The sequence below is a fragment of the Truncatella angustata genome (assembly GCF_020726525.1).
Source record: "Truncatella angustata strain MPI-SDFR-AT-0073 chromosome Unknown BKA67scaffold_1, whole genome shotgun sequence".
NCBI classification, from domain to species: domain Eukaryota; kingdom Fungi; phylum Ascomycota; class Sordariomycetes; order Amphisphaeriales; family Sporocadaceae; genus Truncatella; species Truncatella angustata.
Window position 1 is genome coordinate 3,215,362 of NW_025763381.1, and position 26,396 is coordinate 3,241,757.

The 26,396-nt window shown below is 48.6% G+C and overlaps 10 protein-coding genes across 10 annotated transcripts; 5 read left to right on the plus strand and 5 right to left on the minus strand.

The window, feature by feature from the left end:
* Positions 1-1,117: 1,117 nt before the first annotated feature.
* Positions 1,118-1,696, minus strand: BKA67DRAFT_529989 (uncharacterized protein; the record flags this gene model as incomplete). The annotated part of the gene is made up of 1 exon (XM_046099164.1): positions 1,118-1,696. One exon carries the CDS (start codon positions 1,694-1,696, stop codon positions 1,118-1,120), a length of 579 nt encoding a protein of 192 aa, XP_045963990.1.
* Positions 1,697-2,869: 1,173 nt separating this feature from the next.
* BKA67DRAFT_546041 (uncharacterized protein) lies at positions 2,870-3,805 on the plus strand. Its single transcript, XM_046101365.1, has one exon. The coding sequence runs from the start codon at positions 2,895-2,897 to the stop codon at positions 3,510-3,512; it is 618 nt and encodes a 205-aa protein (XP_045963991.1). The 5' UTR covers positions 2,870-2,894; the 3' UTR covers positions 3,513-3,805.
* BKA67DRAFT_31231 (S-adenosyl-L-methionine-dependent methyltransferase) lies at positions 3,655-5,067 on the minus strand. Its single transcript, XM_046096155.1, has 2 exons — positions 4,711-5,067; positions 3,655-4,630 (listed from the first exon to the last, which is right to left on the minus strand). Exons 1-2 carry the CDS (start codon positions 4,967-4,969, stop codon positions 3,798-3,800), a joined length of 1,092 nt encoding a protein of 363 aa, XP_045963992.1. The 5' UTR covers positions 4,970-5,067; the 3' UTR covers positions 3,655-3,797.
* Positions 5,068-5,923: 856 nt separating this feature from the next.
* On the plus strand, positions 5,924-7,129 carry BKA67DRAFT_31300 (ubiquitin carrier protein). Its single transcript, XM_046096160.1, has one exon. It carries the CDS (start codon positions 6,029-6,031, stop codon positions 7,097-7,099), a length of 1,071 nt encoding a protein of 356 aa, XP_045963993.1. The 5' UTR covers positions 5,924-6,028; the 3' UTR covers positions 7,100-7,129.
* Positions 7,130-9,809: 2,680 nt separating this feature from the next.
* Positions 9,810-10,337, minus strand: BKA67DRAFT_589659 (uncharacterized protein; the record flags this gene model as incomplete). The annotated part of the gene is made up of 1 exon (XM_046104497.1): positions 9,810-10,337. The coding sequence occupies one exon, from the start codon at positions 10,335-10,337 to the stop codon at positions 9,810-9,812; it is 528 nt and encodes a 175-aa protein (XP_045963994.1).
* A 1,284-nt stretch (positions 10,338-11,621) lies between these two features.
* BKA67DRAFT_529993 (uncharacterized protein) lies at positions 11,622-12,333 on the plus strand (the record flags this gene model as incomplete). Its single annotated transcript, XM_046099165.1, has 2 exons — positions 11,622-11,684; positions 11,737-12,333. The coding sequence occupies 2 exons, from the start codon at positions 11,622-11,624 to the stop codon at positions 12,331-12,333; spliced, it is 660 nt and encodes a 219-aa protein (XP_045963995.1).
* Positions 12,334-15,266: 2,933 nt separating this feature from the next.
* BKA67DRAFT_529994 (uncharacterized protein) lies at positions 15,267-15,572 on the minus strand (the record flags this gene model as incomplete). The annotated part of the gene is made up of 1 exon (XM_046099166.1): positions 15,267-15,572. The coding sequence occupies one exon, from the start codon at positions 15,570-15,572 to the stop codon at positions 15,267-15,269; it is 306 nt and encodes a 101-aa protein (XP_045963996.1).
* A 1,809-nt stretch (positions 15,573-17,381) lies between these two features.
* BKA67DRAFT_31377 (uncharacterized protein) lies at positions 17,382-18,738 on the plus strand. The gene is made up of 2 exons (XM_046096165.1): positions 17,382-17,834; positions 17,905-18,738. The coding sequence occupies exons 1-2, from the start codon at positions 17,651-17,653 to the stop codon at positions 18,633-18,635; spliced, it is 915 nt and encodes a 304-aa protein (XP_045963997.1). The 5' UTR covers positions 17,382-17,650; the 3' UTR covers positions 18,636-18,738.
* Positions 18,739-23,612: 4,874 nt separating this feature from the next.
* On the plus strand, positions 23,613-24,528 carry BKA67DRAFT_653075 (p21-C-terminal region-binding protein-domain-containing protein; the record flags this gene model as incomplete). Its single annotated transcript, XM_046106289.1, has 2 exons — positions 23,613-23,696; positions 23,755-24,528. The coding sequence occupies 2 exons, from the start codon at positions 23,613-23,615 to the stop codon at positions 24,526-24,528; spliced, it is 858 nt and encodes a 285-aa protein (XP_045963998.1).
* A 605-nt stretch (positions 24,529-25,133) lies between these two features.
* On the minus strand, positions 25,134-25,986 carry BKA67DRAFT_529997 (chorismate mutase; the record flags this gene model as incomplete). The annotated part of the gene is made up of 2 exons (XM_046099167.1): positions 25,134-25,851; positions 25,916-25,986. The coding sequence occupies 2 exons, from the start codon at positions 25,984-25,986 to the stop codon at positions 25,134-25,136; spliced, it is 789 nt and encodes a 262-aa protein (XP_045963999.1).
* Between the last annotated feature and the right edge of the window lie 410 nt (positions 25,987-26,396).

The window sequence follows — 26,396 nt, forward strand, 5'->3', positions numbered from 1 at the left end:
CCAAGAGCCTCGCGTGCTTATGCAGCTAGTCTAAGGAGGCGATTTGAGCGCAGACAGGTTATACCCCCCCTTTTCCGCAGACAATGGACATGAGTATTCGCGCAGTCAACTGAACCTGTGACTATTAGTAACAACCCAGTCACGCGTCCTAAAACTGATATAGAATACCATTGGCTTCCCGTTTCAGTCCATTGACTTTCCTCTCAACAAAGACTACTGCTGTCTCGTTCATCCCCAGTGGTTTTTTATCAACATTCCTTATTATGAGCAGAATGTTTACGACGGTTCACGAACAAATGTGTCCACCGCTTGGCAGAGTAAATGCGTTGCCCTCCAATCGGGTAACAATTGCACTTTTGCTAGCTTTCATGGTGTGTATGACGAAACATTGGCAGCTCTATCTGCCCAATCACAAGAATGGCCTCCGAGCGACCAACCAGTAGCCGCAAGGCGCAACTTTCTGCAGGGCTTCACGGTGCGCCGGTTGAACGTGCACCAAGCCACTGATTATATCAAGTTCAGTAAAATGCCTTCAACGCATGCGGCACGCCACATATACACATGTCCCGGAGCAGCCAACTTGTGTAACACGCACTCCGTTTCGACCCCAAGTACAGCTCTTGACTCTGTGAAAGTGGCCCTTTCATTGCGAAAGACCTTCACCAAGAACGCTATTTGCTCTCAGTTCGACGGAGTTGTTGCTCCTGTTTTGACTTCCCCCTAGAACTCCTTATTTTGGGGGAGGTGGAGGGGATTCCGCCGAGTCAACTCGGCGTTGTTTCAATTCAACAACAAGCACCACAATACTGGGACCAGCCGTATAAGCCATCAAGCTGTTCTAAGTGTCGGCAAAAACATTCTAGACTGCCGAGACCGAACGAAGATCGCATTGAATACTAAGTGGGCAAGAAAGCTTGGTGTAGCCAAGCAGCAGCCCCAATATGAAGTGCCGCAAACACATGAGAAGGATAATTTTTGTGACCAAATCATTTTGTTTTCCATAAAAAAATTCACGTATTATGGGGTTCGCAGAGGACGCCTTCATTGAATCTGAAATCCTCTGGAGACAGACTGATATTGATCAGGGCTCGATTGATCCTCGGTCTACCTTCTTGATTCAGGACGCAGTCGTCCATATAAACAGATATATTGTTTCCGGAAACCAGTTCGGCCATGTTGAACCACCACCATTGCCATCAGACACTGCTTTCGATTCTTCTCTCCTTTCGACTAGCACGCATATAACTACACGCTCGGACAGCTTGCAAACTACTAATTTCTCTTCCCTAGACTCTTCATCAGGTGGCTGTTCTCTCTCTCTCATAATGCCGGGGTACCACAACATGCCAAGTTTGCTAGTATACCAGCTTCGATCGCAACTCCGGAAGGGAGTCTGCGGTCTGTGTCCTTCACGCGGCAGGCGACTGTCTTTGCGTCTGGGTCTCCTTGCCAAAAAGGATGCACCTACGTCGCTACTTCGCATAAAGACAGAGATAGGCACCATGACAACTGAAAGCATAGGCCATAGTTGACTGGCACATCCAGCGCGGCGCCTCCGGGGACGCTCCAACGTGCCTACGGTCGCATCGCAAGCCGAGACAACCATATACGGCACATCAGGATTTGCAACACGAATCCTGAAAGCACGGACGAGTGTGGGAAGAAAGAGAGGACGCCCGTCGTCCAAGAGACGCATGGCGTCTTCTGTGTAAGTTTACATTATGTTACATTTTGTTTTTGAATAGCACATTCAGACTGTAGGAGAATTAGCTAGTTGAGGTGCAGGATTCGGAGATCAGATCTACGATTGACGCTCTGAATGAAATAGTGCTGGTTGACAAGGGGCAGATGGCAGCGGCGTGCTACATCATCTCTGAAATCTGATGCTCATGTCGGGGTTTCCTTCTTCTTCTTCTTCTTCTTCTTCTTCTTCTTCTTCTATCGGTTGTGAAATTGACTCGTCATACATGCGACATAGCCGACTTCTACCCTTACGTCTACTTGGCCATCTTTTATCAGGCGGGCGACATTGACACAAGAGTTGTGATGACCATGCCATACTTAGGTGGTGCAACATTCAGCGTACTTGCCCGATACTTTGTTGAGAAAGCCGCCTATGATAGTACGCATTTAGTCGTGGTGTCCTGGATTGTTCGATCTGGAATCAGTACACTGCAAGCGATATGATCTTGGAACAAAGCGAAATGCTTGTTGGGTTGATAGAAGATATATTGGGGACATTCTATGATTTTCACTGTGTGATGCTGCTGTGCATACGGAGTACCGCTTGCGGAGTGTTTTGTCAAGATGTCCCACCTGCATCAAGATGTCCACTGCCTGCCATGTTCGGCCCCACCATGACCAACTCTAATCCGACAAGCACCAGAGTTACACCAATACATGCTGAAACCCGCTGAGGCTGCAAGTGCTCCTTGCAATTAATCACAACAGAGGCCCTTGAGCTTTTGCTCGACCTTGCTGGCCCATTCTCAATCAATCACCGCACTTGTTATTGACTCCGAGGTGCCATTAGCCCACTATCCGACAAGATGGCGGACAGCAAGCAGCACAAGTACCGGCAGGAGATCCAGCAGATGATGTACGTCTCTGGTGAGACCGGCGAGCCGTCGGTGGAGACGACATCGATGATCGAGGAGATCGTGCGACAACAGGTCATCGAGATGCTGCGCAACTGCACCGAGCTGGCCGCACGCCGCGGCGCGCGCTCCATCACCATCAACGACCTCATCTTCCAGATCCGCGACGACGCGCCCAAAGTCAGCCGTCTGCGCACCTTCCTTAGTTGGAAGGACGTGCGCAAGAACGCCCGCGACAGCGACGAGAAGGGAGGCGAGGTCGACGTCGGCGTGGACGACGCGGGTCCCGTCGGCGCCATGCCGGGTGCCGGCCCGGTCGAGGAGGCGGCCAAGAAGAACAAGAAGGCCAAGGTCAAGCTGCCCTGGGAGCCGAGCAGCTTCTACACCCAAGAGGTGCCGGAGCGAGACGACGAGGAGGACGAGGAAGAGGAGGAGCTGAACTTTATCACATTGGAGCGTCTCCGTAAGGCGGACGAGCGCACCAAGGCGATGACAAGGGAGGAATACGTCACCTGGTCCGAATACCGACAAGCCTCGTTCACCTACCGAAAGGGCAAGCGATTCAGGGAATGGGCTGGCTTTGGCGTTGTCACGGACAGCAAGCCGAGTGACGACATCGTCGATATCCTCGGTTTCCTCACGTTCGAGATGGTACAGACACTCACGGAGGAGGCACTCAAGATCAAGGAGCAGGAGGACCTCTGGAAAGAGCGCACCGGCGCCAGCGAAAGCAACAGCAAGAAGAGGAAACTAGCTCCTGGCGGTCTGTTCGATCCGCCTAGCGAAGGCAAGACGCCCGTCGAGAGTCGACACATACAAGAGGCCTTCCGCAGACTGCAGACGAGAGGAAAGAAGAGTCGCGCTATGCTCAACGGAACGAGACTCCAGCAACATACCAACTTGAGGCTGTTCTAGTCTTGTCAGGCTTGTGGTTTTCGTCACACTTGGCCTCGGTGTGGCGCATTTCGGGGGGAGTTTCGGGTTTGGCGTTAGATTTGGATTGGATACATCGGTGATACCCACGGCTGGATAATGGACTGCATAGGCATTTTGGGTATGTTTCTGTTTCGGACAGCTTGAACGCAACGATAGGCTTTCATGGGACATCTCAAGGCGATTTTTTTTTCCGCACCGCAAACATCGTATCCGAGATTTGATTGCATTCGATCGCCTGCATCGTAGCATGACACCCGTTAATCTTTATATATACTTCCAGCCCTCGAAGCCCCTACCTCTCCAACCCCATGCTACCACATAATGGCTAGCCAGCAACTCCCACTCCTCGACCTCATCCAATCCCTCCAGACTATCCACAAGTTCCCTGTCCTCCCCTGAAACCCACCTCCTCCATATGTCCCGCACCGTCAATGCTTGAGTTCCATCTACAAATCCCGCTTCCTGAAGACGTGCTTCCTGGTCCTTGACCTCCTCGTATACTTCCAACGTGGGCATCCTGATGCGCCGTGCTGCAAGGTTGGACACCATCTGCCGTCCAAAGGGGTCTGACGGTCGTACTGGCTCGTATATGACGAGGGATAGTTCAGGTATAAGAGAGGTGAAATGAGATATCACGGCATTGGCTTGCGTAGACTCTAGGTAGCAGAGGCAGCACTCGGATATGACAAGCGTGGGGATATCACGCTCCAACCCTTCTAACATCGATACCCCGGCCGCGTCCGCGGGTGAAGCCTTGGCCAGCTCTCGAAGATCGAGGCCATGACAGAAGTAGGAGCAGTCGTTGGGCAGGGTTCTGTTGTGCCAATAACCTCTTTCTGGATCCGAGTTGACTGGGATGATATTTCGGAGAGATGGGACAGATTGAACAGTTGTCCGCTTCTTGGCCGATATGGCCGGGAAATCAATCTCGTGGTACACCAGACCACGCGTCCGAGGATGCGAAAACAGCCGGAATGGGCGTGTATCTGTTCCTGCCCCTAGAGATACAATCTGGCGCCTGCCATGGTAGCCTGTTTCATCTCCAGCCAGAAAGGCTGACACCAGGCGATCCAGAGCAGTTGTTCGAGTATAGGTCCCTATCTTCCAGAGTTAGTACCTAAACTGCAAGCAGTATGAAAAAGGTCCAATCCGTCCCGATGTAGAGCAGAGTTCGTACCTCGGTTTATTATGGGTAATCTCCTAACCGACGGTCCAGTATTCTGGACAAAGTATTGGGCGAATGGATCGTCCAAATATCCAAGCTCAACTGCACTCAACCTCGACACGGAAGCGTCAGTATCAGTTCCCTGGATGGTTGCATCGTGGGCTGCAGCGGGGTTTGTGAAACCTCCCCGCGATCTACCCGTACCACGACCCTTGGAGATACCACCTCGGCCGCGGAGTGAGAGGAGGTTTGGTATCTGAGGAGCTGACATGACATCAAACCAAGTCGGCTACATAAGTTGAAGGGACATGTACAAGGTTGGCCGGGATCGATTTGACAGCGGAATGCAAGCCGGCTAGCGAACGGTGCACCGGCTTGTGGGATTCGTCAGTGATGTAATTGATAGTGGGGCGGCGGGGGGGATGTCCTTAGTAGCAGCCCGTTCAACATAACGTTAGTGCGACGGGATGGCGCCGCCCCGCTGGAGACTCGACACTTTGGCACTATTTCCAGACCATGAGCTTCATGTTATTGCGGTAATGAATCTCAGCTGTCTGATTGTTGTATCGCGATTGCCACACGGGCCATTTTGCTTCCCGTCACGCCCGACAGCTGATATTCTGGTAGTTCAGCTTGTACGTGTATTGGTGGCCTGGGTGTCTACTTGGTGCATTGGAGACTTCGCGAAGACACCTGGCACGTTTGAAATCGCCTAGGTCAAGGGATTGCACTCGGTGCTGACCAGGCCAGTCTTCATTGCCATACGGCGAATGACTCCCATTCTACTGTAGCTCAATGAGGATAAACGCTTGTGTATATATACACAAGCGCCATAAGACAGACACCTATCTATGTACTGCCAAGTGCAGGTCAAACGCAAACGTGATGTGCTTTCAACGAACAGGACGTGGCCAGACACGCAGTCCAGACACGCCAAGGGCAAATTAATAAGTGAATATTTTAAAATAAACCCCGTTGTATCCGAAATATCCTGGCGCTTGTCACTTCAGGTCTGCAGGTCTGCAGGGCACAGAACGAGGCAGTGCAGATCGCTGCCTACGCTTGCGCCTACGCTTGCGCCCAATAGGGCGATTACAAGGGGCCGGCGACCATTAGCTTAAAACGGTTCCCGTCCTGACGGGTTCGGTTTCAAGATCCCTCTCTTCTCTTTAAAGACACCACCTGAGCCGCTCCCCTCCTTCTGGGCTTGCACTTTCTTGCTTTTGACGCCTTCATCCTTTGCCACCATTCTTTGTTCTCATTATACATACATTTGTTTGCCGTGCATCCCAATCGAACGCGGCAGTATACCACTGGATACACTATCAAGATGTATCGCGATATCGCCACCCACGTCTACAAGCGCGCCGTCGATGACGGCGCCGTCTACCAATTACCTGGCTGGGCTTTTGGCTTGATCATCCTGGACTTCATTGTGTTCCTGCCGTTCCTCTTCATCATCGGGTACACATTCAACAATGTCTTCCCGGTAATCGCAATGGTCGAGGACCCATCTCCTCCAGCTTACGAACCCGTCTCCTTGAACGCCGAAACCGATTCCCTCGCCGAGGACAATGCCCCCATCGCCGACGAGTCCGCACGCAGTGGTCAGGACACCCGAGCAATTAGCTCGAGCTTCCGCGGACTACACCGCACCATCATCGCTATCTCCGGATGGCGATCTTATTTCCGTGGCCTGGCTTGCTGGCTTGCCCTGACCGTCTCGACTATGTTTGTTTATGGCATCGTCAGCGCTGTCCCCTTCGTCCCTGCCATTGTCGCCGCCATGATCAGCGCCATTGCTCTTGTCCAGCTGTACGCCGCTTGGAACCATATCGTTATTTCCGTACCTTCGGAAAAGCCATTTTACCAGCGCCTCCCTCCTTTCAAGAAGGCTTTCCAGGCTTGCGCTCTGCCGACCGTCCTCTACTTTGTTGCCTTGGAGATTCACACATGGTTCCCCAGGTTCCTTGCCGGCGTCTTGGGCATGACCACCTGGGATTATTCCTCGAACCCCGGTCAAGTCCCCCAGCCAAAGGCGAGCGACAGCTGGAAAGGCTTGATCATCTTCATCGTCTCCATCGCCATTACTATATTTGTCACGATCCCGGCCCACGTCGTCCTCACCCGCACACAGGCATCTCTTTTGCCCGAGGAGGATGAGACCATCGTGCCATTCGACCGATCTTTCCAAGGAAAACTCGAACCCGCCATCGTTGGTGGTAAGGGCTATGTCACCATTGTAGATGCTTGGCAGACATTCTCTCGTGCCTCGTGGGTCAGACTCGTCAAGCTCTACGTCAAGCTCTTCTTGGTCAGCTTGGCTGTCTACTTCGCCTTTGCGCTCATCCTTGTTCCCGAGGCTCTCCTCATCGCTCGCAGCACTGAGAAAGCTCAGTAGACTTTGTAGGACATATAAAAGAGCCAGATTAGGTGTTACGGAATGCCACCAGGATGACTTTTAAATAGCCAGTAGCCCTAATCGACAATCAGCTTGATTGCAATTTTGTAGATTAATATTGTGGAAACGAGATCTGTGCCGGGTTGGGTTGGAGGCTGAGTGAACGCAGTCTGACACTCTTTGTATATCACAAGTAACGACATCATGATGCCCATGACTCCAGCTTCTCCTGACCTTGTGCACAATGGAACATATGGCCACTTGCATAATGAACATGTTACGAAGACGACCAAACATGACAGATATGTGCTCCATTGAGAAAATCAGTGTTGAATGATTCATAGTCGACCAGACAAGGCTTCATAACACGTGCCTTGGCTAACTCCTGGCAGGAAAAACTCTATTGTAGCTGTTTCCTTAACAATCCCTAGAGTATATACCACCATCATACATAAAATCGAAGCGAAATGGTTGTCATCCCCCCGAGTCCCACCAACTACCCTGTGCATGTGTTCCTAGAAGTAGCAGAACAAACCGAAGCTGGCTACCATGAGCTCTGTGGGCGGACATGGCCTATCAGAGCTCTTTGGCTACATGAACACCGCTCTGGTTAGATGCGTTGGTCAACCCGGAGCAGTCCTTTTGTGAGAATAGTCAGCAATCTGGTTTCTACAAAACACCGTCGAGGGCATTCTCCGTAGCGAACCCTCCCCCCACCACAATGCTTCCAAAACCAACGACAGTCCATTCAAAGACACCGGGGCCAGCCATGTGACCAGGACGAACCTGTGTTGTTTGGAATGTCCAGGGACGTTGGCATAACTTACCGTACAATTTTCGCAATTGTCGCAGTCCTTGCACTTCAAACATTCAGAGTCAGCTTTATCCATCAAGTAGCAGGTAACAATGAAGATAGTATGAAAGAAGCCACCGGCCCACATCGGCCATTATGTACGCTGAGACATGCTAGGATCGAAAAGAACAGATTTCAGAACTTTTGCTTACGTTGGTAAGGTTCGAGGAGTTGCTACAGTTCTTCGAGTCGGTGCAGTTTCTCTAGTTCACAAACCCGGATCAGCTCTTTACTTCCTACTCCTGGGATGGGGGAAAGTGTCGTTTCTTTGGTGTCAAGAGAGGTAGGTGGCACGAGTGAACGTGCATCTTCTCCCAGAGCCCAGGGGAAATGTCGGTTTTTCTGGGACCGTCAGCCACTCACACAATTATCAAGATCGGTAGATCGGGTGCAATTGTCGGAATCTGAGCAATTTATGCCTGTGAAGTTCCGGTTTAGCATTCAGAGCATGTCGCTCCTTTAGATTCAAAGACTAGCTTACAGGTATTGCAGTTCTAGCCACAAGAAAACATGTCAGCTTTTTATTCTCTATTTCATGTCTTTGTTAGAGCGGAGAAGTTGAGGCTCAAGCAATCTGTTTGGGCTCCTAACATTGCAATTGATGCAGTCCGTGCCTGAGTAATTCTAATTAGCACCTGTGTAAATCCGTGACTATAGGTGAATATAGGATGTATCTCACAGCTCTGACAATTGTCGCAGTCCGTACAATTTTTGCACTAAAACACTTGAAGTCAGTGATTTCCGGCTTGAATAGTATTCGTAACTTTCGTGGCTATTCTCAGGTCACAAAAAGCTGCGTATGGAGGCTCTTGTAAGATCATAATTCTACACTGCAAAAATTTGAGGGGAGGGGCAGATGTGACTCCAGAATATGCTCACCTTGGTGCAGTTGTTACAATTCTTGTTGCCGTCCCTGTCTCCCATGGTCATGATGAGGTGAAAGTTTTTAAATTCAGTTTTGTTTCTCAAAGTGTTGTATGCGTTTGGACTTCTCGCCATTCCTCGTCACATTGCATCATCTTATAGCTAAACTCATAACAGTATACTCTCAAATTCTCAAAGTATTATGTTGTTGCCTAATGTGCGATAACGAATGTGACGCGTCAGGGTTGATTGGCTGCAGATCTAACCTGCGCAGTCAATCAGCGCAAATGCTGTTCTGAACGCATGATGACGGCAGCTCCTCCGTACGATGAACAATTGCTGTTAGCAAGTCTTCTAGCGCATACGAACAACATGTAGATGATTGGAGGTTTTGTAGCTGCAGTCAGATTTGGTGGTCGCCAGCCGAAACGTAATCAGTACGAATTCGGCAGGTCGCATTGGTGCATAGTTGATCGAAACTCTAATCAGTCGGATTTACGAATCCGGACCAAACATGTTGGCTTTTATCGACAGCTCGTCGCTGCAAACTATTTGCTGTGCGCGACTATACAGCTCCTTCAAGCTGTCTATGCACATGCCAAACGTCGTTTGCAAACCCTATCCAACCACGAGACAAGAATAGATTTATCTTATTTCAAGTCATTCTTGTGAACTGGATGTAAACAATATTTGTGTCTTTATCTTATGAACATCATGTGATAAAACAGCTTATAAGGGGATTGGTGTAATTCAGCGTCGATAGCTCCGGAGACGACGTGTAAGGTTCATCGTTCAAATTGGGAGCACTGCGGAGCCAAATGCCACACATCCCATGAGGTGAGTTGTTCTGAGCTTTGAGTACATTGTAGGTTTTGTACTTGCGATAGCTTCAAGAAATGGGTTGACCGCAGTCGATAAAAATTCGTGGTTCGATATGTGCTAATGTTGAGGTGTCTATGTATGATGGATTAAGTGCACCATGACGACTTGACACTACAGATTGAAGTCGTTCCCAGGATTTGCGCCGTTCAAATGATTTGGGTTAACTTTCTCCGGCATGAAATATTTGTAGTAATCGTCTGGCGCGGGTATCTCCTTAACCTTGCCCTCCTTTTTCTGCATCTTTTCCACGTACTCATCCAGATCGATTGTGTTCTCCTTTCGCCAGCTTGTCAACTTTTCGAAATTGACGCATTGCTTGTTCACACTCATGTCTGGGAATGGGTACGCCTGTTCGGCAACCCAATGCAATGTAATCAAGTTCATGTTACCGCTGCACTGCAGTGTCTGCATAAGCATGTCAACACAGTGGTTAATGTGTACTTCGTACATCTCTCCTTTCTGAGTATGGTGGTGCTCTCCAGCTTTGCTTGAATTGTAGTAATCACTGTATGCAATTCGCCGCAGTGTATTCAGGCAGTGCAACTGGTGATAGACGTCGAATATAGCAACGTAGGCATCATCACCAAGACCCCAATCCTCGTCCTCAAGTTTTGCGGCCGTGGAGGGATCCTTGCCCATGGCTCGAATTTGATCGGCCGTCACTGGAACATAGCGTGTGAGCTCCCACTCGTTCCAGATCGCATCAGCTTCATCGTTAGGCATTTGACGCGCAATAGAGGGCTCCTTAGGTGTGAAGAGAGTGCCATTCAACATCTGCGGTCTCATCTCAAGATCTAACATGTCATACACAGGACCTATCAAGTAATATTAACACCATGTCTCAATAAGATACAATATGGGAGGTGCTCCACTGTCCACTTACTGTATGTTGATGATTGTCTCAGCGGGCCATTCAGTCTCCAGTGCGTGTGATAATACCATGTTCCAAACAAAGAACAGGATACGACGAAAAGCAGAATATTCAAGGCTATAACCACATATTGTGTAAGACCAAGGCCACGTTCTCTGTGTGAGTTGACTCGAACAACATCACCGGTGAGGAAGCTGGCTTTCTCAAGTTCATCATCCGCCATTGACGGGTTTGAAGACCTTGATGCGAAAAGACGATATTGCTGTAGTTTGGAGAAAGCCATTGCGACTTGTTTGTTCTCGGAGAAACATGAGTCTAAGAAGCCTGCTAATTGAAGCAATTATCGAGACAAAAGATGCCATTGAAAAGACCTGTAAGGGGTAAGATTCATATGCAAGCCGAGTACGATCAATGGTAGACCGCTCCACTCTATTAGAAGACAGCCTAGGTTGAACGTGAGTGTAGGCTTATCATTGGCGGAACTGGAGTCTCGTTATCGCACGTCAGACGAGGCTCACATCTTGGCGGATCCTTCTCATGTCTTGGCTTCTGCCAAGAAGCCTAGATTATATCACAAGCATGTCAGAACTTATTCTCTGCCCGCTTTACTGCTTGGTCACGATGCTTTTTACCGTCGCCAAGGACTATACGAGAATCCCCGCCTAAACTGGTTCGGGAAGGAGCAACAGTATATGCATGTAGGTCTCGTCTAGCGCTGAGATCATATGCATGCAATTGGTTGCCATTGAAATATATTAGTGTGGCGAATGGTATGATTCGACCGACATTGGTTGAACAGCTAGGCTCGTACCCCATTTGCTATGCTGTAAGGGGGAATTTGTGGCCTTTTCTAACCAGAATATTCCAACCTGTCGAAAAGTACCATCAGCCATGTAAGTGATCGTGATAGGATCAGAGCTTGATCGTGAATGAGAGTCAACTATAACAAAGCAAGTGCGTCGTGATACTCTGTACATTTCTCTGAGCACAACCTGGAGCAACTGAACTTGAAGTTTCTACAACCATCAACTAAAATAGCAAGTTTGGGCAAAATGCGCGTTTCATATGCTGCCATTCTGGCACTTGCCACATTGACCTTGAGTGCTCCTGTCAAGGTAAGCATATTTGATCGTAATCCAAAGACCACCACTGACTGAGTTGTGATAGCGTGGTGAGAGTGTCTACGATAACCCCAAAGCTGCCACTCTTCCATACAATGTCAACTCTCTAGAGACCGTCTCGGAGAAGCGTGGAGAGGCCGTTTATGACAACCCCAAGGCAGCCACTCTTCCATACAACCCCAACAGCCTCGAACCAGCTGAGTCGAAGCGTGCGGAGTCCGTTTATGACAGCCCAAAGGCCGCGACCCTTCCGTATGGTCTGAACGAACTTGACAAGAAGGGCGAGTCGGTCTACGACAACCCGAAGGCTGCCACGCTCCCGTACGGCCTCAACTCTCTCACCACTAAGCGAGGTGAGGCTGTCTATGACAACCCAAAGGCTGCCACGCTCCCGTACGGCCTCAACTCTCTCACCACCAAGCGAGGTGAGGCTGTCTATGACAACCCAAAGGCTGCCACGCTCCCGTACGGCCTCCACTCTCTCGTTGTTAAGCGAGGTGAAGCTGTCTATGACAACCCAAAGGCCGCTACGCTCCCTTACAGTGTCAACTCCCTTGAGACAGTCTCTGAGAAGCGAGGCGAAAGTGTCTATGACAACCCCAAGGCCGCTACCTTGCCCTATAACGTCAACACTCTTGTTTAAAATAAGAGGAGACCATTTATAGATATGAGCCGGCCATGCAGAATTATTGTGCTACTTGGGAAATTCAGACTAAAGTCGGACCACATGGCACCTAGTTCAATTATGGTGTAATGAGACATCATTCATGACAAGACCTCAAAAACTGCTATTTTTCCAGACGCGTACTTGCTGCAGTCAGAACCACATTGTCAACCGTGTATCACATCGGCTACGGTTGTCTTCATATTCTGATAGATGTCCCAACATCATGTGATTTTCTGATTGCAGCAGCACTTAAGGCACTTAGATCAACTTAACATATGAGTAACTACAAAAAAATATTTCTTGCAACATTCTGTTATCGTCTCCATTCAACAACATCGTATCACAGTACGGCCTAGTAGTCTAGACTGCTTACCAACAATGAGGCTCCTGCCACTACTAGCTTATCATACTCTCAAGATCCGCTTCCCTCTATGTACTGCTCCCGCTACCATTTGTTCCATTCATGCCGCAACGAGTCATGCCAACATAGAGACGACGGCTTTGTCGTATTGCTTCTCTGCATGAACGCGTTAGCAATACGACTTACCAGGGGGATAAGCTTGGTTCCTCTACGTCATGCGAGTGATCTCGGTGTTGTCAATCACGGGCAGTGGCTTCTCCTCTTGATACATGCTTATTCTGGCCGGCGTGAAATCCCTCTCGAGCGGCTCAGTCCGTGGTGACCGGTAAGCGAGCTCATGCAATGACAAAGAAAAACTTTCAAGTGCTCAGAAATAGCTTGCGGGGAGTGGGTTTCGGTACATTGCTGGGTGTGCTCTTTACTATGCAAGCTGTGGTAAAAGCCGGACAATGTCCGAAGAGCAACGACGCTCGAATACCGGCGAGGCCAGCCTAGTTTGATGGCGCAGATGTGACAGTGAGTAACACCATGGGCACTTCGGTAGCAGAGTTAGTCGCCGCCAGGTGTGCTGAGATCAGAGTATGGACTGATTTTAACAACTGGCACCAGGGTATGTCGGGTATGTATTAGGACAGAGGCCACGTTCATTTAGAAAAGACGTCTACCAAGATGACATGAATAATCTCGTGGTTTACTATATTCACGAGCGTTTTGGACAGAATGCCAGTGATAATTATGATATGGATAAGATGGATTATCATTGTTAGGCTGACAAACGTTCCAGTTCATACGCCTTCGTACACCGCATGTCGATAGTTTGTCAAAAGCATTGCCCGCGACCAGACCTTTAAGTGGCACTTACTTTGACGACAGGAAGGGCCACAATCCCCTTCCAGCCGCAGCAGACATAGCGCGCCTCGTAATGGAAGTCTGGTCCTGTGGCTCGAACCCGCCATAACGGGTGGCCTTCAATATTATCAAATGAACATATAAATGCCAGAGTCCTCATCCAAGCCCACTACAGGCACACTTAGGCATTGAAAGCCGACATATTGATCTCCGGGATGGGGTAACCGAAATACGAGAACAGCAAACTGCGACAACAAGAAATGTACCTGTGGCAGCTCTCACCGAGGCTCAGACTGAATCCGAACGCACCACCAACGCTCACGATGTTTGCAATAACGAAATATAAAGGGCCCGTACTCCACTTTGCCCACCTCGGCGACGACCCCGTCACCAGCAACTTTGGCATTCGGGGAGGTGCCGGGCCGGAGTTATCGAGCGAAACTACTAGCACCGACTCCAGGTCCGGTCTTTGGTGGCCAGATTTCAGATGATGATGACAAAGTCACACTGGCCGCTGGTGCTGTAGTTGTGTCGGCCAGATGGACCGCCTGTATCAAATCATCTAATGGAATTGGTCAATGGCGATTCGTCTGCGATTGATACATGCGTCCACAATGATACAGACGTTAAGGGGGTTGCGAGCCCCGGCCCAATGATCTAGCCATCTCGCCGTGACGAGTTTACCATCCGTCAAATGGCCTGCCACTGTAAATGTTTGCAATGAACTGCCAAAAAAGAAAACCATAAGCTAAAACACAAAAGTCAAATTATGGTTGTCTATCGCTGAAATATGAGCTATGGCCACTTCGGTCGTCATAACCTATTATGTTGGTATACTCCAATCCTGTTTGCTGGGTTTCGCATAGGCAAGTAAGGCGAATGTCGTATACCTGCCAAATCCGGATTTCTAGCTTCTTCCTAGCTAATCTGGGTTGTCCTAACCCCTATGATGTAGTCCTAGCATGGTTGTGTGCTGTATTATTGTTAATATAGGGCTTTATCCCGGCTTCCCATGTCATATTAGACAGGGATTGGAGTGTATCCCACCCCTGACAGCCGTCGATGTCGGCCAAGACTACAACCGATGACATCAGCGTAGACGAAGGTCGATTAAATACTCACAGATACTATCACGATCATATCGTGCGGTGTAGCTCCTCAAGACAAGCCAGAAATTTCATCGTTCTTGCATGTTGCAGTGATATAACGATCACGGTCCACTTTAGGAAGATTGCTCATACCCTTCTAGAGTAGTCGGGGAAACCCCGTGGAAGCATTTACGACACAACCTGGTAGTGGCATACATGGATTATACCTTTCTGGTGGTTACTGAATTCAGGGTTCTAACACATCCAATGCAGCATAACTCGTTGTGTTTATGCCATATGTCATTGCTTGATGCTCAGGCAGACTTGAGCCGCAAGCTAGCAAGCCACAATATGTGAGCAAGAGCCTATTGCGCACCTAGCTGAAGGAAGCTGACTGTGCTGAGGAGGCTGTGTTACGCTTGACTGCAATCAACTTCGCGGGAACTAACCCGCCAGATGGGGCTCGCTGCAAGGACCCGCAGCGCGATGTATCTCATCGAAATTGCCAGATCCGAGATGTCGCCGTATTGCTTTCATTGGTATCGGGCCTTCGGAATATTGTCTCTGCATTTAGAACACCACCAGGGTGGAGGGTGGATTTTGTGTGTCCATCATGGTCCGAAGAGCTCGGTAGACGGCAACTCGCTAGATGCAACACCGGCTTCATTACAGGCGTAGGCAATTTGCCTCAAACACATTAAAGTCGGCAAGTGTTTGAAAATCTGAAAAGTGGGCGTTTGACCGGAAGAACAGGAGTACATAGTAGGGTTTAACTCTGGAAAAAAAATTGCATCGCAAACTAGAGACGGTCCGCGTCTTCGTCTGGGTGCACAGCACGAATCGCATAGCACGAATTGCACCAGCACCAGCACCAGCACCAGCATCAGCACCAGCACCAAGAGCAGGTAGTGGAGCATTGTGGGTTGCTCCTCGGATTTTACCATGTTCAATGCAAGACAATGGCATAAACTGGAAGAACTTGGAGGCCTGGGGTTTAACTATCATCGATCGACTTCCCCGGATTGACGGAAGGCTGCTCGTCCCTGACAATCAATTGCCCTTTTCATCTGCGGTTGACACCACGCCAACATCAGTGTGAGAGGAGCGCAGATTCCAGTACAAGAAACTCCGACGAGACCTTTGGGAAATTGAGAGCAGTTTGCTGCTCGTACTCGAGAAGGTTATTGCTCCTCATACGATCCGGGTTTCTGACAGCTGCCCCATGGGAACGAATGCTTAAAGAGGCAATTCAAAATTGGCGACATCGGGATTTCGAGCTTTTCTATACACCCGAGTCGCCGAGGTATCACGACAGGCCCGATATAGGATGGTGACGATTTTGGTTCCCCAATGGCGCCGTTGGGTTTCGCGGTGAAGCAGCATGGGGCACAAACCCTGGGAAATATACTTCGTAATGCGCAACAATGTGCTGTGCCAAGCATCCCGCATTCGATGGTACAAGTCGCTACTGTGGTGGTCCAAGCAGTGGAATACGATGGCCATACGATATGAGGCCCACGGGATCTGCGAAGTTCCTTGTCAATTGCTCAGGTTAGCGGTGAGCCCATCCATCCGCACCGCTCGCTACCTCGCTAGCTGGTCGTGATGATGGGACCCCTTTTTTCGGAAAAGACATTTGCGACATATATAATTCCGGATTGTGATTGATTACGAGGAATGCATGAGCTCGCGATGCAGGGGCCTCTAAGTTTGCAGATGCAGTGCAAGGACAGTAACCCGTGAATTCTCGTCATTGCAATAATGCTTTGGTTATTTCCCCCCCAATGGACAACTCTCGAGTCACTTACTCACGGAGGGTGCCGTAGGCTCCCAAGTCCATGGCTCGCATCCAGCAATGGGATTGCTTTTATATGGGTCGTCCGAAACTTTCAAAGTATTCTTCTAGCGCTGATCAAGTACTATGTAGTGGCGGCCCTTGCAACCTAATGGCACCATTTTGGGCCCTGATCAATACCCTTAGCACCATACTAGTGTCGTGTTCGGGGCGGTGCTACCCACGAACACCGTTGGCGTTGTGAGGTAACTGGGTAACATTCTGCAGGCTGGCAAGGTGCAAGCACTATGCATTCTCATGGTCAGTTCATGCAACTTTGAGCCTCGGGAACAAGACAGCAAAGCATGCCCATCGCGATGTACGGATGCGTGGAAGTAAAAAAAACAAAGCAAAGCAAAACAAAACAAAACAATGCAAGGAATCTAAAAGAAACCCGGAGTTTATTGTCTCACGGGACATGAAAGCCATTCATTCGAACATGAGCGAGCCCCCGGAGAGGAAAATGCCCAAAGTCGTCTCTATGGCATCATTTTCGGCCTTAACTGTCACCAAACACTTGACGAGCCCGCTTTGGCGCTTTGTTTCCCGTGCAACTTGCAAACTCTCCAGTTCCCCCCTAGCTCCGGTACTATTCTCTTTCATCCCCCTGACTTCCTTGTAAAATCATCAGCCTTGTTGTTGCTGATTGCACCTTGGCCACATGCGGGTCATGGCTTTCGTTCTGCTGGGTCATCGACCTCGACCTTGACCTTGACCTGGCTTTTACGGACCGTGCAACCTGCATAAGCCCCAGGCTAAGTTATTTCATATATTGTCATCTAACTTCCACAGCTTTGTATTTCTTCATCCCTCCTCCCGAAGATTGGTTGAGAAGTTTCTTGGTTCACTCTCTCTATAATCCCGTAGCACTGGCTGGAGTCGTCGTTCCATATCGCCTGCCTTACAACCTGCATATATAAGACGAAGGACCTCACCATCAACTCGAGTGCCATCATCCGCAGCAGCATTTCCAGTCGTCTCATTCGTTTACGATATCCATCTAGTAAAACCGTCAAGTTGTGGTTGGGTGATTCAGGCTTTTCAACAATCTTCGGCTTGAGCATGAACAAAGCTTCTCCGGCCCACCTAAACAAGTTTGATCGTTGGTCGGAATACCCTTGAATCAAATCATATACAGCGCTCACTACGACGCAAATCACAATGGGACACAACAAGAGCTTCTCACAGAACGACGGTTTCGAGTTCGACGAGGCGTGTTTCAGGAAGTTCTACAGGCCATTGTCCAACTTGCCTACCCCTCCGCCGTCGTCCCGAACCTCTTCAGCAACTCAAAGTCCCCGCATCCCGGCGCACGACACGACAGGCCGCAACGATGAATTGCTAGGTAGATAATTACCCTCACTTGAACACGGCGAACCGTTGAATACGAGCTAATCAAGCTGCTTTGTTTCTAGCCTCAGCTGTACATCTTACCCGGATGCTGCCTTCGGGCCTCTCATTGGAGGAGCCGTCGGTGGCTGTCGTACAGGACATGCTCAGCCGTGCCAATCTCCCGATGGATACTATCGCCCTTGCAGTATGCATATTAGACGCCCTGCCGACAAGGTACCGCAACAGGTGGCGGATGGTATACCCCAGAACACGTCAGACACCCGCGGCATTGAAGCGGCACACCCTGCCTTCCGGCCCCATTGAGTCGCCAAACGATGCCGTCTTTCCCGAGGTCACTATTTTATGCGCAATCATGATTGCTACGAAATTCACCGAAGACGCCCACGATCCTACACAATATTTCTGCTCCGAATGGGGTCGCGACATTTGGTCCTGCGAACAGATCAATGCCACAGAGCGATGCGTTATGGAGGTCCTTGATTACCGCATCATGCCATTGACGGCTGACGAGTATATTAAGGAGGCCCGGCACGACATTGAGTACACCCGACGAGAACTTCTCGACGAGACCAGTGACGCTGCGTTTGAAGCGAAAGAACATGGCATATACGATACAAGACCCATGAGTTCCGGTGAAGCTGTTACGGGTTTGGGCCTCCAGCTTACTCCCGCCGAAACGCCCGTGTCCGAGTTGTCTTGTCCATTTGGTCAGAACCGTCTCCTTGCTCGCGAAACGAAAGAGGCATTCGGCAGTCCTCGGGCGCTTCCAGAGAACTATCTGCACCTGCCCTGAACACTGTTGAGGGTGCTTCGTTGGATGGCAAGATCACCTCATCATCACGTCTTTTCTGCATAGCGTAGGGTTGCATCGTCGGAGACACGGCTTTGCTGCATTTCATCTATGGTCTTATAATCGTCTCTCACACACGAGAGAATTCTGCATATCGTCTGGCGTTGTTACCGGACCAAGGAAAATGGCATCTGGGTGTCAGGCCGTCTATGACTGGCCAAGGCGTTTGGTTTCTTCTTTTTGGACAGCTCACCTTTTGTGCGTCCAACGTATACCCCACTAGTATAGCTCTGCTTGCAGTAATGTGTATTCCATCATTGCCATATTTGCACCAATTGCCTTCAAAATTTTCACCGTGTCTGCATGTCTGTTGACTCGCGCAGATGCGACTGCCGCTTTTGTTAAACAACGCGGACATTTTTATGGCCCTGGCGGTGCCTCCCGTTCCGCTATTAAGCCTGAAATGCCTGTCTTGATGTCACCCTACAGCGTCGACACGGCCAGACCCTTTTAGTGCCATTCAGATTTTTATTTAATTTTTGATTACATATACTCGATCGCTAGATCTTGATGACTATTATATGATTACACATTGAGGCCGCGTAAGCTTCCGAGCCGACTTTTGGCCAAACTGAGACACAGTTCAAATTAGACTTAATGGGATTATGGGTAAGGTTACCGACTGACCTTCATTCTTCCCTCAGCTGATGCAGAACACAGAAGGATAGGGTACACAATCTACCAAGTTTTTTGTAAAGCTTCTTCGTATAAAACCCGGCCGACTTGCCCGCTTGGGCCAAGTCAAGATCGAGCTGAGCATGCAAGATGGAAGTATAAACCACTTGGTAAGCCTTAATCGATGCCTACCCCTGATCTAAAATCTGGCGTAGAATTTAGCTCAGAATACCAACTACATGACTAACTTGGCAAGTAGCGGACGCAGGAGAAAATTTGTGCACGATGATGGGGTACTACTCTTTTGCAATTTGCAAAGCGATGGGCAACTCATTCTATATGGTATGATCAGGCGTTTTGGCGAGTTGAAAACCTCCGAGTTGTGTCAACCACTTCTCATCTTTATACACTGCAACAATTTTGTACCACGGATTTTGAGTTAGAGCTGCCTGAAACTTTTGTATGTCACCTGGTAGGTGAACGGATAGTGCATGATGTTGTGGAAGAAATGAACCACGTTTGTGGCTATGAATAGTGGCTGATAGATGCACAGAGACGATCAAGACCGGACGTAATCGGTTTAAATCTGGGTAAGGAGAGCTACCTGGTCGCCTACTACCATCGGAATTTGTTCACGATGCTGTTGCAATCATGCTACGACTTTCCTACTAGCAGTTAGAACTCGCCAAATTCATTTGCCTGACGAAGGTATGCATGTATGATTATAGTCCGATGTAGACATATGGACGTAGTACCAGCTCTCGCTGATTATAACCTAACCTTGGCGGCTAAATTGATTGCCAGGATATTTCAGGAATAATGCCAATCGTTGTGTATTGGTCAGAGAATAGTGCCATGCAGGCACCTGAACACGTCACTGGCAGAGCCAGCTAACGATATCCTCGGGCGTTTTCGCGGGTAGAAACATCCATAGCCTCTGAGTGTATGTCATAGTAAGGACGGGTAACTGAAGACTACGGTAGTTGCATAGTATACCAGGTGATCTGATACTAGCTTCTCACAGCTAGTTGTCGTTCGTTGTCGTCTATGGCTACTATGAGTTGCTGCGGCGGTCGAAGACATCGCTGAAAGTCTTGTCGTTTTCTTGTGCCACAGAAGTTTTTCGAGCCTGTCGGCGTTCATAATCTATTAGTCCTTGGGCTTATTGTCTTATCTCGAAACTTTGATATCGGAGGCAGAGTAGCCGGCGGTTGCATCACTGGCCCTCAGGCTTCACGCGTTTAGAAACTGCGTAAGATTACGGATATCAGATTACGGATTTTAATCTTCAATTCGCTCACAACAGGCTGAGATTCCCCACCGTGCCATACGCGATTATTCACAGCTTTTGGTCAACTTCGGAATGAAGTCGTAAAGTATGCGAATATGATCGAAGGGCTAGAGAGGCTTCCAGGCATTGTAAGGATTCAACACTATAATGCTTGCATATGTATAGAGATACATCGGTAGTCTACACTCAGGTTTGGTTTATTTTATATACATTGATAGTAGTGGCAACTGCAGAATATCACGGTACCCTCATTGTGGAACATCCGTAGAGAATTCTCAGAAGAAAACGAGAAGAAAAACCACGATATAATTTTATCGGGGAGCCTGCCACCAAGAGCAACGAAGACCATTTATGAGCCTAAAATCAAGAGGGCTCCGCCTCTCAGCTGAGGCTGCCCAGATCTTAACAACGAGCAATCGGGAACGGGTGATTCTAAGAGATTAATAGGTTGCCTCCCAGCAAACCTTGCTTTCGACGAAGAGTTCGATATGTGCATGGTCCAGGATGGCTCACCGTTTGACTTCTTCGCTTCTAGCTATACATTGAAGTGTTCCATCTTGTCATATGTGTCTAACGGTATAGGCGTCTCTACCTGTGCCTTGGTATTGGTTTGCTGAGTTAATTCCGAAGCAATGGTGTGGTTCCGGTAGCAAGGACAGTTTACCCATTCGTAATACATATTGAAAAGCCATATCGACGGTATAAAATGGCAAATGCCTGCGGTAAAATTTCTATCTCTTGCAATTTACCATGTCACAATACCGTGTGTGTAATTGTGATGTTGTTGAACAAGAGCAGTGTTCGGTATCTTAGGTAAATGGTAATATTTGGAGATACGTTGAGCGCCACCATCGCAACGAGCTGTAAGTCAAGATGCAGGAAGAATCTATGATATGAGAGGCCAACCTCTGAGATGATATGGCTGTCGGAAGTGAGGGTCATGTGTTGCGCAAGCAGGCCTCGACACATTCGGGCGTGATGTTTCAAAGGTCTAAATGGTAGTATATAGAGAAGTCCAGAGTTTCAAAAACCCTTACCACTGTGGTTTTTATGATTTTTGATCAAGCTAATTTGGTGTTGTAGCTCATGAGAAGTACAATTACTCGCGAGACTGTTGTACGAGTTTAGAGGTACCCAAAATCACCAACTCGACGCCTGGAAAATTGACTGCTTCTAAATTCCGTCGGCTACTTGTTTCAAGCTTCGTGGTACTTATTCTTCGAAGTGTTAAATAAAAGTCGACTATAATTATGTAATTGGGTAGATGCTCCCACTCCCTTAAAATAATAGATGATGGACCGGTCATACTTGAATCGTAGCATGTATACATATAACTGCACCTAATTGTAGGCGCTTAAGCAAAAAGAGGAAGAAAAAACTTTCAAGGCGAACTGTGGTAAAGGGAGATTTTGATACTTCATTATGACTGATTGTCTTCGGCTTTATGATTGAGGCTTGATTCTCACAATTGAATTGATATACTTGGGTACGGTCTGAGGCGACGTGCATGTTCGACGTCTACATTGAAACAATGTACGAACTGAAGTCCGCATATCTTAAAATAACATGGCTGCAGTGAATATCAATTTGTTTGAAGTGCTTAAGACTGACTTACGCAAGCATAATGTGAACCCATTCTAACTCGTGGTTGGCGATTAATCATTTAACCCATAATACTATTTTTGGCCGTATATCTTCCTGAACTCTCGAATTCGCATACTGCCTTTTCAGCAGCGTCCCCCTGGGCGTACTCAGCCTTGGAAACCCCTTGTCCGTTCGTACGGCATGCACCATATGTGTAGACCATCATGGTCGTCAGGTCCGATAACATGGGCATGAACAATATACGATTACAAGAATGCATCGGCGTTTCTGGGCCGGTCGTGTTGACATGGCCTACTGCGAATAAGCCGTCTGGAGCTGGTCTTCTGGAGCTTCAAAAAGGGTACCTGCTCATAAGTTAATTCTTGGAAAACGGCATAGCTTTAATCAGACCCCCGCCATGTTTTTCATTATACCTACAGTCCATTGCTTTCACAAACGAGATAGTAGTAGTGTCAGGACCGGGACGAATCGCAAGTATGCTGCTGGTATGAAAGAGCCATTGACTATGGTAGGATCAAGCTCCCAGAGCATGAAAAGGAGTTCACCATAATGTGAAATCCTATGCAAGATCAATGTTCTTGCTAGGCCGATCCTCACGCTCTGAGTCGCAATATGCTGAAGATATGGCTGTAAATTATCGCTCGTATTCTTCAGTAAACCAGCAACGTCCAAACCTAGGCTCTCCACGTTTCTCGATTTTGTCGCACTTGAGTGCAAGTATTGGTTCCCTCCAAATTTTGCAAAGGTGACTGTAGAACTGTGGCCAAGACAAGATGGCAAACTGGGAGCATATTTATCTGGTCACCCCCGCTCATTCCATATGCCAAACCGGGCTATAAGCAACGCGGATGGGTACGGTATCTTGTCACGGTTGCATTTTCTTCCGGGCATACTAGACCAAGGGCGCGAACGGTACTTGGCGTGTTTTTGCCTTTTCTGATTCACGTCAAGTCGCAGCAAAGCAACGAAGACTTGCGTTGGCCGGAGCCAGGGCTGTTTGTCGCTGGGTTTTATACTAAACTGAGCGGTAGGTACGTTGCAAGGCTCATGGCGGAGGGCCGAATTATCAAGAACACTGGCAAGATTTAGTATCTTTGTTCATATTAACAATTAATTTGTACAAGCCGTGTCCATTTCTTGAAGAGCGAAAATATTTCATTTGCCATAAGCATTCAGAGTACCGTCGTTGCTACCAAGTAAGTTTCCAGCCTTTATAAGGGGGCACAGAAAACATCTAGAGTTCTCAGTGCCTTATCGAGATAAGCCTAGTTGGGTCTAGTGAGGGGTTATGCTAGAAATTTTGGGTTGCAATGTCACTGGCGCCCAGGAGCAATTCACTCAGAGGGCATCGCTGCACTTAGAATCATTTGTCGCAGAAAAACTCAACTGCAACGAACGTGTTAGTCAAAATGGCCAAGAAGAGAGCGAGAGAAGCCGACGGAGCTGCTCCTGATCCGAACAGGATGCAGGAAGATGAAAGCTCAGATGACGACGTAAGTGGCATGTACGCTCAACAAGCATAAAAGCGGCGTTCTAACCCAGTTATACCAGGACTTCGACATTGTGAATGTTGACTTTGAATGGTTCAACTTTTCAGAAGTTGACTTTCACGGCACAAAGTCTCTCCTTCGACAACTTTTGGATGTTGACTCGCAGCTATTTGACATTTCGGGCCTTGCCGACCTGATATTGTCACAGCCTACCATTGGATCAACTGTGAAAGTCGACGGCGAGAAGGCGGACCCATATGCCATGCTCACTGCGCTCAATTTGCAGGAGCACCGGGAGAAGAAGCCGTTCGCAGACTTGACGCAGTACATTAGCGAGAAGGCCAAGTCTATTGAGGCGCTCTCGCCGTTACCAGAGCTCTTGGCTTCCGGAAAGCACGTCGGCCTGGTTCTTTCAGAGCGTCTAATCAACATGCCATCAGAGATCTCACCGCCGATGTACAATCTACTAATCGACGAGATTGAGGCGGCGGTTGAGGATAAGGAGCCCTACGAGTTTTCACACTACTTAATCCTGTCCAAGGTGTACCACGAAGTAGAGTCGACGTTGGACGTGTTGGACGAGCGCAAGAAGAAGAAGGGCAAGGTCGCGGAGCCTGCCGTGTTCTACTTCCACCCGGAGGACGAGGTCTTAGCAAGGCATGCAGTGGCGTCTGGCACCTATGAGTTCACGAAGCATAGTGAGGCTGTGGCAGACAGCAAGCGCGCGTTCCAGGAGATGGGTATTCAACCGAAGGGCTGTTTGATGTTGATAGAGGCAGACAAGTTCGCAGGTGCGGTGAAGGCTATCAACGAGTATCTGAGTCCTTCGTCATAAGAGCCCATAGAAACCATCAATCCGGTCAAATATCAACATCTACTTTGCATTATTTTAGTGCCGTGCTTCTTGGATACTACTGGAAGTAAGAAGAATAAACAGTAAAAGTTTGGACATTTAAATTAATTTTTAATTTTTTAAAAGAATCAAAACGGTGGTGTCCCTAGTCAGACCAGGCACCTTTGGGAATTTGAACCCGACCAGGAGTCGCCCATGGGTGTGAAAGCACCCCGAACCACCACTGAGCCACGATGAATGGGGCCGAGGCCCCATGGCTTTCAATGTTCCCACGCCGGGGACTGGTTGGAAACAATCATTTTTGAAGCGTATTATACGGGTGTTGATTGCAAGGAGGAACAAGGCAACCAGTCATCTCATTGCTGAAGTGTCCCTAGTTAATGGTAGCATCAGCCTCACTACCCATCGATGTTCTGAAGCTAAAGCTGCATACATCAGCAAACAACAGGTCATGGCCAGTGTGTTGATATCATCATTCAACACGCTATGAATAGTGTTTTCTTGGATGTTAGTTACGTTGCAAGGCCTAGTCGTCCTTCCTCATGCAGGCACCATAGCTTTTCTACCACAATGATTTCTGCTTTACTCTAGTTTTCCAACCGTGTCAACAGATAATCAACCTCCACCTCCTTAGTCAGTGGGATGACGAACTGCTCGTACATCTCGACAACCTTGTCGACGTTGATCCGCGGTGCCTTGTCACCTGAGGAAGGGTCCTGGCCGTAGGTCTGGGCTTTTAAAGCCAATCTCTTCAAAACTTGTTTCTCTACCTCCGGCTTCGTGATAGCATCACCGATACCCTGGCCGTCCTTGGCTTGGATGAGCTTGGTGAAGCGCTCTGTCTCTGACTGAAACTTGGACTCGGCTACAAACTTGCCGAAATGAATCCGTCGTGAGATTGCCTGTAAACATGCGATGTCACAGGTAGCCGACGAGCCATAGTTCTCCTTGCTCTCGCCTCGGTCTTCCCTACCGAAATCACGGCAGACCTCGGGTAGGAACTTCTCGACGTAGTAGCTCTTGATCTTGTCGTTGACATTGACATCATTTTTGTGCAAGACTGGCGGATACTCGACGTCTCGTAGCACGGGCTTGATATTTCTGGATTCGGGAAAGAACGGGTACTCATCCGGGCTCTTGAAGCGCCGGATCAGCGCTTGCACCCTCTCCTGCTCCCGCAGGTACCATTCCATGAAGCTGAGTTTTGCATCGATGCCTTCGATAGCGCCTGGGGTGTAGATGGTCTTGTTGTAGGGAAAGTGCACTCGCTCAATCAAGTGAAAGATGATGGTGTCTTCCAGTCGGCTGTGGCTCGATTTAGTCACAACGGTATTCTTATACAAAGCAGAGATGGGTGGACACTACTAACATGAGAGTATCCCTGATATTGGCTAGATCGAGCGCTTTCGACATATCTGATAGGTCAATGACGGTATCCATGATGTATGATTTTTTAGTGCAAATAAGGTCGATCTGGAGAATTTCTATTTATTGTGCGCAATGGTTGACAGCGGTGGGTATCGTACGTAGTTCTAGTTGCAACTGTGCTTTGCTTTGCTCTGCCTTGACAAAGTTTATGCCGATAGTCGGGGCAAAATATCAGAGCAAAAGTTGGTCATGTTTGTTTGCTTCGGAGTGTCCAAAAAATAAAAAAAATTACCAAACCCGGCCAATCATTTTATGAACAAACCCGAGATTCCTCATGCACAGATATGGCCACCAAAACAACACAGAAAAATACTAGCGCGATACGTGTGACGACACGACATTATTTATGGCGATGAAACCAGCTGAACATGGTCCGACAATGCCTATACCGGCCTCTTTAAATGGCTGGCATCTCTTCTACA

What these genes read in the sequence shown, in the direction of transcription:
- BKA67DRAFT_546041 (XM_046101365.1), top strand. Translation starts at nt 2,895, where the DNA reads ATGCCGGGTGCCGGCCCGGTCGAGGAGGCGGCCAAGAAGAACAAGAAG.
- BKA67DRAFT_31231 (XM_046096155.1), bottom strand. Translation starts at nt 4,969, where the DNA reads ATGTCAGCTCCTCAGATACCAAACCTCCTCTCACTCCGCGGCCGAGGT. An exon ending in ATTACCCATAATAAACCGAG is followed by an intron (nt 4,631 to 4,710) that starts GTACGAACTCTG and finishes TCTGGAAGATAG; the next exon opens with GGACCTATACTCGAACAACT.
- BKA67DRAFT_31300 (XM_046096160.1), top strand. Translation starts at nt 6,029, where the DNA reads ATGTATCGCGATATCGCCACCCACGTCTACAAGCGCGCCGTCGATGAC.
- BKA67DRAFT_31377 (XM_046096165.1), top strand. Translation starts at nt 17,651, where the DNA reads ATGGGACACAACAAGAGCTTCTCACAGAACGACGGTTTCGAGTTCGAC. An exon ending in CCGCAACGATGAATTGCTAG is followed by an intron (nt 17,835 to 17,904) that starts GTAGATAATTAC and finishes CTTTGTTTCTAG; the next exon opens with CCTCAGCTGTACATCTTACC.